The sequence below is a fragment of the Quercus lobata genome, chromosome 8 (genome assembly GCF_001633185.2).
Source record: "Quercus lobata isolate SW786 chromosome 8, ValleyOak3.0 Primary Assembly, whole genome shotgun sequence".
In the NCBI taxonomy this organism is placed as follows: Eukaryota; Viridiplantae; Streptophyta; class Magnoliopsida; order Fagales; family Fagaceae; genus Quercus; species Quercus lobata.
In genome coordinates, this window is record NC_044911.1 from 48,355,214 (window position 1) to 48,367,399 (window position 12,186).

At 37.4% G+C, this 12,186-nt stretch overlaps 1 protein-coding gene across 1 annotated transcript; it reads right to left on the bottom strand.

The window, feature by feature from the left end:
• Positions 1-703: 703 nt before the first annotated feature.
• Positions 704-8,053, bottom strand: LOC115955489 (U-box domain-containing protein 33-like). Its single transcript, XM_031073612.1, has 9 exons — positions 6,943-8,053; positions 6,385-6,506; positions 5,926-6,047; positions 5,210-5,314; positions 4,434-4,875; positions 4,113-4,250; positions 3,059-3,586; positions 1,385-2,149; positions 704-1,198 (listed from the first exon to the last, which is right to left on the bottom strand). Exons 1-9 carry the CDS (start codon positions 7,184-7,186, stop codon positions 1,016-1,018), a joined length of 2,649 nt encoding a protein of 882 aa, XP_030929472.1. The 5' UTR covers positions 7,187-8,053; the 3' UTR covers positions 704-1,015.
• Positions 8,054-12,186: the final 4,133 nt, after the last annotated feature.

Below are 12,186 nucleotides of genomic sequence, written 5' to 3' on the forward strand. Positions count from 1 at the left end.
TCTAAAATAACGTGTCCTTGCGAGGGTGTCACATTCTGCTCTGCCATATATATAACTTTAGAAAAATTTAATTTGGTCATGCAGATACTAGATAGTGAAGAAGTTGATTTTTCATATATAATCATGTGGTAAGATTTCTGTTCAATAATACACTACCATATTATTCTGCTAGAAAATTCTTCATTAATGTTTTACCAGCAGGCTAATAGGAAAGATATTAAAAAATAGATAAACTAAATTGGCATATACTAGTAATATATATATATATATATATATATATATAGAGTGCAATGACTTAATCAAATGTTCATTTTCTTACACAGACTCACTGCTGGCCACATGGAAATAGAGTACCATTACTAGCTAGAACAATTTCCTTTTCTTTTGTTTTAACTATCAAATCATCAAAAAAATTTCCTCTGTAAGTGATGGATACATGAGGTGATATAACTATCCTGTCGGAATACCTACTGAAGTTTGGAGAAGGGATTCAAGATATAAACAAACATGAAAATAGGATTGTGCTAGCTACCTGATCATATTACCCAATCAAAGAGTCAGGCTCACTAAATATTGTAACAACTCAAGCATTTTGATCTTGGCAACTTAGTCCTAAGCACAATGCAAAGAGAGAGAGAGAGAGAGAGAGAGATCTTGGCCATCTCAGCTATGTAAAAGCCAAAGGCAAACCCCACATCTTTTCAATATTTTCCTGATCTTGGCCTGTATTAGTAAGAAACTATTACAAAATGAAAGATAATATTATCCTCATATAAAGGTCATATGAGATACTGTTTCTATACAATGAGATCAGAACATTTTGCAAATACAAAAGTTGTATTTTATATACAACAGGATCGATTTTACGTGGTTGCTAACTCTCAAGATTCAACCCCAAAAAAAAAAAAAAAAAAAAAACCAATGAAAGAAATACGGAATAGTATTTTTTTTTTTTTTTTTTTAAAATAAGTATGAACAATATGTAGTACCAAGAAGAAAGGAAACTTTAGATTTTTCAATGCTGTTGCAGCCACTCTTGAATGGCAGAACGAAGAGCATGGTTGGGGACAAGATTACAGTGTTCAAGCTTCACATTTGTCATTGGTGAAGTATCATGTCCACTGTCCAGCCATCCTCTCAAAGCCTCTGCTTCATAAGTAAAACCATCTGCTGCCACATGTGGATCTTGCATGACTTCCTGCAAGTTTGCAAAATATATGACAACAAAATCCAGTAAATAAAGATCATGCATGAATAGTTTCCTTGATAAAACATTCAGATCATTGATATATTTCTCACAGACTAAAGGTTTAGGAGGATGCAGTCACAAAAGTTAATTCAGTCTAAAAGATATATTGGAAAATATTAGGAAAGAGGAACCTACATGGAAAATGGGGCAAATAAAATATGGAGGAGGTTGGAAATGCTCTTCAGAACCCAACCGAAATGAAGATGAACCTCCACATGAAGCCCTCATTGGTTCAAGCACCCTCCAGACGTCTGAGCCAAGGTCTGGCCGGCTCCTTCGGTTAATCTCACAACACCTCAATGCCAAACGAGCCAACTGTTCAGCCTGCACAAATGGCCAATCCCCAGCCAAAGGATCCAAAAGGACTTTCAAATTTCCAGAATCTAACGCATATTGAACTTCCTTTGTTATCCCCAAGGCTGACCTACCAGTCAACAATCGTAATAATATAATTCCAAATGAATAAACATCTGACTTTGGAGTAAGCTCTGCTGTGGAAAGGAACTCAGGATCCATATATGCAAAAGTGCCCTTTGGGTCGGTTTTCCAATACAGCGTTGAGTTGTTGTTTAAACTTTCATCTTGAGATAATAAACGACAGATTCCAAAGTCACTAAGTTTGCTAACAAAGTTAGCATCAAGGAGAATGTTGGCTGGTTTTAAGTCTCCATGGATTATGCTGTTTGGTTTACATGAATGAAGAAAGATGAGGGCGGAGCACAACTCTGCAGCAATGCGTATTCGAATTTGCCATGATAATGGGGGACTATTGTCCTTGCAGCTGAGGCGATCTTCAACGCTTCCATTTGGGAGGTACTCATAAATAAGAGCCCAAGCATCTGGGCAGGCTCCAATGAGTGTAACTAGATTGGGATGCCTCAACTTACTCAATACATCAACCTGAAATAGAGCCAACCAATGTCACACAACGCCAAACTTGCGATCAATTTAATTTACATTTTTTTTTTGAAGTTGTAGAAAAATTACCTACTACAGAATTTAGCCAAAAAAAAAAAAAAAAAATGAAGGAAATTGAGTAAACAAATTTCTTCCTATCCAATTCTTAGTTTCTAAATAAGCTCACATTTTTATACATTATAAATATACAAACAATTTTGTGCCATTATCAAAACATCATTTAATGCTGCATCAAATTGTGAAAATTGGATTGGACTGGACTGTTCGAGTGTGTATGGAGTCCTACATTGGATGTTTACTAGGTGAATATTGGGTTTATGAGTGATTACGAAGAGTCCAAATTGTAAATTGACCCGTCCTTTTGGGTTGTAAGCACAGATGTGACTAGTGCTTTCCTCAAGTCATTACAAAAGTAGCAACTGATGAATGATTTTAGATTGTATTCGACTAGAAAATGGTACATGTTCAAGTACACTTAATTAATTTATGAAGATGAGGAATAAAAAATGATGAGAGAAGCCAAACCAAATTAAGAGTAATATAATTTAGGTCAACAAGCCTTCATAACATGCATTCATCTAAACGGGTACAATTTCACTTGAGCCAACACTTATTGATTACACTCCATAAAATTAATATTTGCTCAAGCCATTTATCCAGTTCATAATGTAGCAGACAAATTTATTAAATGAAATTACAAGAACATACCACTTGGGTCCTAGACTCCTAGTATTTGATGTACTAATAGCCTTGGGAATGGCAGTTACACTCATGGTGAAGATTTAGATTTTCAACTCTTCTAGACAACAAAACATACAATCATCCTAATAAAAACATGATGTAAACATTTAATTCATCTAAAATAAATACACAGAATTCAAACCATCTTACCTCCTGCTGAAATTCTGATGGGCCTTGCAAGCTATGAGAGTGTAGCATTTTTATAGCCACTTGGGTGTGACGCAGGACACCTTTATAAATGTTCCCATATCCCCCTTCTCCAATCTTCAGGGATGGATCAAAGTTTCTAGTTGCTTCGTCAAGTTCTGAGAAAGAAAACTCAGAGAAGAACTGAGGCATGTGTGTGCTTGAGGCTTCTCCTTGTTTCTTCCTCAGCTCCTCAGCTTCTTTAAGTGCAATGTCTCTCTCTGTCTGCAACTCATCTCTCTCTTTCTTATAATTTTGCAAGAGTTCCACAGCAGAGATAATCTTCTGCTCCAACTCCTTTACCATCTGCTCAGATTCTGCAATTTGCCTCTCCATTGATGATTTCTGATCAAGGGCAATTTCAAGTTCTTCCTTGACTTCGGAACACAGGTTATTAACCTTTTCAAGTTCTTCCTTTTCTTTTGCTAGTGCTTGCTCCATTTCTTTCCTTTGCTTCAATGCCTCAAAATAAAAGATTTCTGATGCTTTAGCCTGTAAATTGCATAATTGGCAATTTGCATAGGATAATGAGATTTTTTAAGTTTACACTCTGAGATATCCATATAAGCAACTCAATACAATTGAAAATGACGCCCAATTCCTTTGAATAATCTAAAAACATTAGTCTAGATAGTGTTATATATGCTCCACCTCTTAGTTGGACCATCATGGAAGCATTTAAACAAGATCAAACTAACTTTATCATTAAGAACCAATGTTAATAGGGAGGAATGTCCATACACTCAGCCCACTTAACTTTTCTTGATCTTCTTATCCTATATATGGTTAAAGGACTTAAGGTATGTGATAGTCAGTACAAGGTGCGTAGTATGTTGACAATTCCACTCCTTAGGATGTAAGCATCACCTTTCTTTAATATGTTAATTTGTACCTATGAGGCTGTAACATATAACTGAATTTCAGGGTTTTTTGTTTTTGTTTTCCCCCAATCCACATAAACAAAATCAGCTCCATGATGGATAGTAATAAATAAGTACCAAGGATATAAGATAAATACCCGCCGTATGGAATCAATGGCATCCTTTTCAGCTTTCCCACGCTTGACAGTCTCTTGAAATGCTTCTCGCTTTGCATTTCTGGCCTCTGCCATGGCTTGTTCAAGTTGGTCATAAAAAGTATCATCTATACTTCCATCCTGCAAGAATCCGTCAATCATTAAAAGTTAAAACCCATTCCTATAATTTGGTCAATGATATACTTGCTTGACTAAAGACAAAGGTAAAATGATTCTTACAAAATCCAAACTTACAACTTAAAACATAAACTTGGTCCATCCATAACATTAATGTGAATGTCCTACAAAAATGTTAGCACGTACCAGTACACTGGGAGGGGAAGACTGATGAAGATCCTCTTTATACTGATGGAGTTCACTTAATTCTAATCCATTCTCACTTCCCTCAGTTCCAACATACGGAACAGGAGCTACCTCACTAGAAAAGCTTGAGTAATCCGAACCCTGATGAGGACTGCTTCCAGATAACCTGTCTGATTCACAGGAATCCCCATCTGCATCCAAATTGCTTTTTGGAGCTGAAAGCCCTTCAGTGTTAATTGGGGAAAAACCAAACGTCTTAATATCGACAGACCTAACTCTTCTGAAAAGATCTTGAGCTGGATTACTGAGTGCTACCCGAGTAGTGGGCACCACTGTAACAGATTGTGATCTCAAATGGTTTGGTTGTCCAGTTTCATTGTTTGGATTCACTTGAAACAAAGGAGAAGCAACCTCGACATCAGCTCCATGTAAATTACCTTCCCTGTTTTGATATGGTACTTGTATTAGTTATTATATTGGGAGTGGCTTAGATGAGTTTAGTTCACTTCCATCGAAAAATCATCAAAATCAAGTGACAATCCAAAATTTTAAAGCCACTGACAAGCAAAGCTTTTATAGCAGTTTAAAGTATGCAATTTGCAATGTCCCTGATAAATAGCTGATCAAGCATTTTGTAGGCAGAAATAGAACCCATACGTCATTAAAAATACATAAAAGCTGCTCCCTTGGGAATACATTCTTCATCTAATCACATATTTTCTCAACATATCAGCACAGATCAGCATTGCAAATGTAAATACAAATTTTGAGCAAACCTATTGTGGATAAGGTTCCCCTTGCAGACAAATTGAATGTGACAGTATGCAGGTGCTTGTTGGCGTACGTAAATGGCTTTCTTAGACTTGAGGTCCATCATTCTCCTGCAATTTCAGGCAGTAAGGTAAAAATCTAGTTAGACAGGCGTACATGCAAGATTCAAATCAGAGGATCCTTGATTCACATTACTTACAACTAACAATATGCTGAATTCACTAACATCATCAAACAAAATGGTGAATACCAAAGAGTATGGTACTTATTGAGTTTTTTTTTTTGGGGTGGGGAGGTGTTAAATTCCACAAGTTGGAAACAAAAGTAATAATAGTACTTCATTGAAAAGAATATTAACAAGTAGTTGGCAGAGGCTACAATCAAAGTCAACCCCTTAAAGAAGGATATCTAGAAAGGCATGTCTAATTGCATGGTGTACTGATTGTTCCTGACAATACTGTTTATTAATTATTTATTCATATGCTTAAATGATTTTGAATAGGCTACTTGAATTCTCTTTTCAGTCACCCTGGTATGTTCTGCAGAAAGCAAATACAGTTGGGACCCATAACATCACCGTACGCTGAATGAACAAAAATAATAAAGCGCATCCATCAGAATTTCCCAATTGCTTTATCTTGTGAGATCCACAATGGATGTACAGAAAACTAAATTAACATCATGATTAAGCACATCAAAACAGTTCCTAAGTGGTTTGTACCTTGAATAGTGTTTGTCTGCAGCTGCTCCCATGACAAGCTTCCTGATTCCATGCTCGCAGATGAGTTCCACTATTCCTTTTTCGATGCTATCCATTTCTATATGTACTTTCTCAGCCCGTACCTACATTAAAATGTTCCCAAATTCAATACAAACCAGAAAGTGCAACAACTGCTTCAATCCAACATTTCAATATGATCCCCAAGATATTAGGATCATGAATCCTGCTGTTAAAGAGGTTCAGGAACTATTAGATAACACTACTTTAATATTTATATCCTATCATGTATACCCGTTCTAATAACTGTCATCCAAAACATTTAGCTTCAGTCTTCTTACCCAATTCATGAAAGAACTTATAAAGTTATTCAATTTTAGAATACAAACTAGTCACAAAGGCAAAAAAATTCAAAAACCTTCCAATACATTTGGACAGAAAGAGACAGAAGACATATTATACCCCCATTCGGCGGCAGATAAGAAGATATTCATCAAGGGTCTTCTGCATAAGTTGCCTTTCAATTTCTCTGTACGCCTTGACTTCCTGTTCTTTCATTGAGCTTGCTGGAAACTTTGTTCCCACTATAAAATCAAGAAAAACAAATCTATATATTAAGTTCTAGAGGAGCTAAAATCCCTTAAAAGAGATGCTGGAAACTGCAAGACAGTATGATCATCAAACTCAAATCCAACTAAGTAAATGCATATAAAAGATTTAGCCAACTTCAATCAAATCATCAGTTTATGAGTTTAAAATTACAGACAATTCCTAGAAAATTAAGATTGACCAATTTTTCAGAAATTGTTAACCAAATTTTAGAACCTCCTCAGCTATGGCCAATTTTTTTTTGTTCCAAAATTTCTCTCCCATAAAAAATTCAATTCAAGGCCCAATCTGAAAACCAGTTTAAAACATTATACTACCTGCAAATTCTACAAAAACATTCAGGAGGAGGCAAACCATACACTTGTGTTGTGTGTGCATGAAAAGAAGCATATTTATATGCTGCAGACTTACTCAAGGGTATCATCTGTGCAGGCTGATGAACATGAATGATGCAAACTTTCTTCCCTCCTGATTTCTGCAATGTCCATACCAAGGTAGATTTACTATCCTTCACATCTTTTGCTACTGCAACATATATTATATCTTCAATTCTGCTCACCACTGAGTCTCCTTCAATTTCTTGCCTACTTGCCATTTGCACTCTAATGGTATGGGTCCTTTGGGTGATTGCAGACACAGGACTCACCATAGCCATGCTAGTAACTACTGTGGAACTCTTCCACCTTATGAAAACTTCTTTTCTTTTCTAGGTTGAACAACCCAATTCAACTTTTTCTCTTTCCAATTATGGAACTTAATAAGCAATATCTGAAATTACCCAATTCAACTTTCTCTCTCTCTAAAACTGAAAATCCAACAGTAAACTACAACTTTGTAACGCTTTCTCTCTCTAAAAACAAAAAAACCATAAATAAAAACCCAATCTTTAATTCAGTAACTTGATAATAGAAATAGCAAAAATCTCAAACAACCCAATTCAACCTTCTCCAGGTACAAAGAACACCGAAAAACCCCTACTACCCAATTCAATTCTCTCTCTCTAGAACACTCACAAACCAAATCCAACCCTCTTTAGAGCATAACTGAAAACAATCTCACCCAATAAAAACTCCCCCTTTCCCTGAAACCCAATCTATATGATCTTGGATTTGGGTTTCAACCCTATCCTTCTCACCAAGATTTTCTGGGGTAGATGCTATGAATCTCAAACTCAAAGAGAAAAATCAAAACTTTGAAAAGAACAAAAAAGGGGGCTGGTGGGGTTGGTCAGTGAGGTGTGTTATGTGTATAGTAGATATGTGATTAAGAGATTTGAGAGAGCCAAAAGCCTGGATTGTCTTGAACTAAAAAATGATTGTACCATCACAACAATGAGATTGTCTTTCACATATAAAATATAAAACAACAACTCTCTAAAGTTACATTAACATCAATAGCGGGTCCATAGTCCAACTTTTCTCTCTTTCTCTTAAAACCACGTTACTTTCCTTGCTTCTTAGTTCTCTTCCTTCAAGAAGAAGCTTCCTTTAATAGGCATCACCCTTCACAACTCACTACTTTACATATGTGATCCTACAAACCAAATTGTAAATCACCATTTGGAGTGCAACTTGCATGAGGGTGTCCTCACGTGCTTTACGTTATACCTCACTTCCTATAAAAAGACAAATGGACCAAAATGATGATAACTTTGATGAGAGTGATTAGCGTGATTGGTGAGTGAAAAATGTCAAAAAGGACAACACCTATCAACTTATTTTTATTGAGATTAAGTTTCTATTTAGTACATCGTTTCAAACACATGTTTTCAATACAATATTACACTTATTTTTACACATTTTTTTTATCAACATATATTTTCAAAAAAATTAAAAACTGTTATTTAAATACATGTATCAAATGGGTCCTAAGTGGTTCGGTTTAGTTGAAGTGCCAAACTAATAAAGTTTCTTATCGAATAATTAAAAAAAAAAAAAGGCAACAAATTTTCAAAAAAGGTAAATCACAAGTTAAAATTCTATTGTTAAAAAAATAAAAAACTTATCAAGATTCAAGACCACGATCAGATTTGAATTTTGAAGTTTAGAATGTGAGGTATTTTCGTATATGATATCTATTAAATAACTTTTATTTAAGTTTACAAATTATAGATTTTTTTAAATACATTTTTTTTTTGGCTTTTTTAGATATAAAATTTGTAATTAAACTTTTGTACGTAAGTTTTGTTTACATTTCTTTTTTGTTGATAATATGGTTAATCATCTTTATGTTTTTATGACATTTGATTTTAAGTAAGATTTATTGATTTTAATCTTGAAAAACATTATAAAAGCAACACTAATGTGTATTTTTAATAAAATTGTGTAAGTGATTTATACATTAGAAAATAATACAATCTACGTTTATAATTTAGTACGTCGATTACAATTTTCTCTTATTTATAAGAACTTTTAATTCTTAAAATAAATCTACATCATCAATATCAGAGTAAGAAACCATAAAATTCTATTTGAGTATAATAAAATAAAATTTCAAAGTGTAGATTAATAGAATTTGATTCATTAGACACGATATTGTATTTTCACATAACAATAGAATTACCCAATATATAATGTCAATTAAGGTTGTCAAAATCGGGATCTTACGTAAGATCGTGGGAGATAGGTAGGATCGTGGACTGTAGGATTAGATTGTGGATCATAAGATCCTACATTATTTGTGAAAAAAAAAATCACATTAGTATGTTAAATAATTACATAGATTATACATTCTGTAGGTGTCCAATTTGTTACGATCCCAAGACAGTATTGGGCTCGTACGAAAGGAGGCCCTCACAATATCATTTGTAGAGAGTGGGCTTCAAAGGTATGACCTTGGGCATAGATAATCTGCTTGGTAGTAGTTCCTATGGGAAAATACTGCATGGGCGGGTTTGATTTCCCTAGTTAAACCCCCTCCCCCCCTTTTTTGTATCCACGTGTTGATTTTACTTTTGGAGTGCAAGCCTGTCCAGTTGACCCATACCTAGAGTGGTTGGGAGTTGCTGGAAAGGCGCATGGGCATGGGCATGGGCCTGTCAGACGTCGAATTCCGTATTACTGTGTTGGCTGCTTTTTCCCTGGCCCTGCCCTTACACTCATTTTGTTCCTCTCTTTGGGCATTTAGTGAAGTGCCGAGGAGGAGGTCGTTCTCGGCAATGGCTCTCCTCGGCTTGGGCCGCGGACCTTAAGATAAACTGGGCCTGGGCCGGGGCTACACTTTCTTTGGCCCCACAATAGCCCCTCAAAAGCCTGCTGCCCGACTTTTAGTTGGGAAGGAGGGTTTTGATAATGTTGGGCCTACATCATAGCCTGTTCTGATTCTGCACTCTATAAATATTTGCATTTTTCCATTTACTCGGGAGTCGTGTCAAACCAAGGGACGCGCCTTTATTTTTCATTCGCGAGGAGCCTTTTGATATTTCGGTACTCGAGGCGCGCCTTCACGAGGATCTTCAGATCCTACGGCTGAGGTTGAGGTTGGAAATTGAGTCCAATCTGCTTTGTCTGTAGCGTTCCTTGGAAATTTGCACAAGTTAAATGCCACCGGTCTACTCTGTGTATAAATAGGATAGGGGGTCACTCCCCTTGCATACAAACCCTTCTGCTTCTTTCAGAAACATAATCCATCCGCCATACTCAGTCTTCATTTTCAGTGTCATTTAGCCTCAGGGCAGTATGCTTGAGGCATGGGTGGGGATGAAGGGTCTTTACCCGTTTCAGAGGCACCGAATCCTCAAGGTGATATGGTACGGACAAGGATGACACAGGTTCAAGCCGGTCCTCCGCTTTGACAGGGGGAAGATGGTCTTCCTCTCTCTTTTAGTCAAAATCCGAAGCAGGTTCTGGTCATGCCAAATTTTTGGCATGTCAGAAGAAGGAATTTTCGCCATCAGCGCCGTCTGCTTTGCTGCAGGCAAATTTTCACGAGGGCTCCCCAACTTCCGGCTCCCTGCACCTTTTCTTCAACGGTGCAGGCCCCAAGTTGGGTTCCCTGCACCTTTTCTTCAGCGACGCTAGCCCAAAACCAGGTGCTCTTTGCACCTTTTCTTCGAAGGTGCAGGCCCCTTGTCGGGTTCTTTTGCTGCCTGAGTTATGGGCATGTAAAAGTATTGAGGAATGGTTCCCTTACTCAACATCTCGGCGCAGCAGCCAACCTCTCCTCTGTACTTCTCCTTCGGCTTTATCTCTACTCTCTTGTATTTTTCTTTTACTTACGTAGTTAGCTTTAACGTAAGCTTATTTCAGCTTTTCATTGTACACTGTACTATTCCTTTGTCTTAATAAAAGATGCGTTTATTTCTTTCTAAATACTTTTCTTTTCTGCAACAACTACTTTGTGCATGAATATTAAATATAAGCTTGCCTTTAATGATACTCGGAGCAGAAAAATGCCTTAACACAGATTCCTACTAGTTCAAACTTACGGACATTATCAAGTATAACAATGGTAATCCTCAATAAATTAAACTCTTGGAACTAACCGGGATAACGGCTGAGTGCTGCGCGATGCATGCTAGACCAATGTCCGAGAACGATAAACTCTAAATAATTCATCCGAGAGGGTAGCCGAGCAGTGAGGGACCTCAATTGTGTTTTTGGTAGCACATTGCTCTAAATTGCGTCAATCCCTTTGGTACTGAGGGTCCGAGGGTAGGCTGGGCAATCCATTCAGTGTAGGGATTAACCCAACCGTTAATGGGGGAATTCTCCTCGGATAGTTCCTAAGGCCCATGTAACGTAGCTTTTCTTTTAAGTACTTGGTTTCCCCATAGGCTTGAGTCCGAGGACCATACAAGGCCTTGGCTCTGTCCAAAACTTGTGTTTTACTCTTACGTAGTTGGTTTCCCCAGAGGCTTGAGTCCGAGGACCATACAAGGCCTTGGTTCTGTCCAAAACTCGTAATTTTGCTTTTAAGTAGTTGGTTTCCCCAGAGGCTTGGGTCCGAGGACCATGCAAGACCTTGGTTCTGTCCAAAACTTGTAATTTTTCTTCTAAGTAGTTGGTTTCCCCAGAGGCTTGGGTCCGAGGACCATGCAAGGCCTTGGTTCTGTCCAACTTGAGTAGTTGGTTTCCCCAGAGGCTGGGTCCGAGGACCATACAAGGCCTTGGTTCTGTCCAAAACTTGTAATTTTGCTTCTAAGTAGTTGGTTTCCCCAGAGGCTTGAGTCCGAGGACCATACAAGGCCTTGGTTCTGTCCAAAACTTGTAATTTTTCTTCTAAGTAGTTGGTTTCCCCAGAGACTTGAGTCCGAGGACCATGCAAGGCCTTGGTTCTGTCTAAAACTTTTAAGTAGTGGGTTTCCCCAGAGGTTTGGGTCCGAGGACCATACAAGGCCTTGATTCTGTCCAAAACTTATAATTTTGCTTCTAAGTAGTTGGTTTCCCCAGAGGCTTGAGTCCGAGGACCATAGAAGGCCTTGGTTCTGTCAAAAACTTGTAATTTTTCTTCTAAGTAGTTGGTTTCCCTAGAGGCTTGAGTCCGAGGACCATGCAAGGCCTTGGTTCTGTCCAAAACTTTTAAGTAGTTAGTTTCCCTAGAGGCTTGGGTCCGAGGACCATACAAGGCCTTGGTTCTGTCCAAAACTTGCAATTTTGCTTCTAAGTAGTTGGTTTCCCCAGAGGCTTGAGTCCGAGGACCATACAAGGCCTTGAT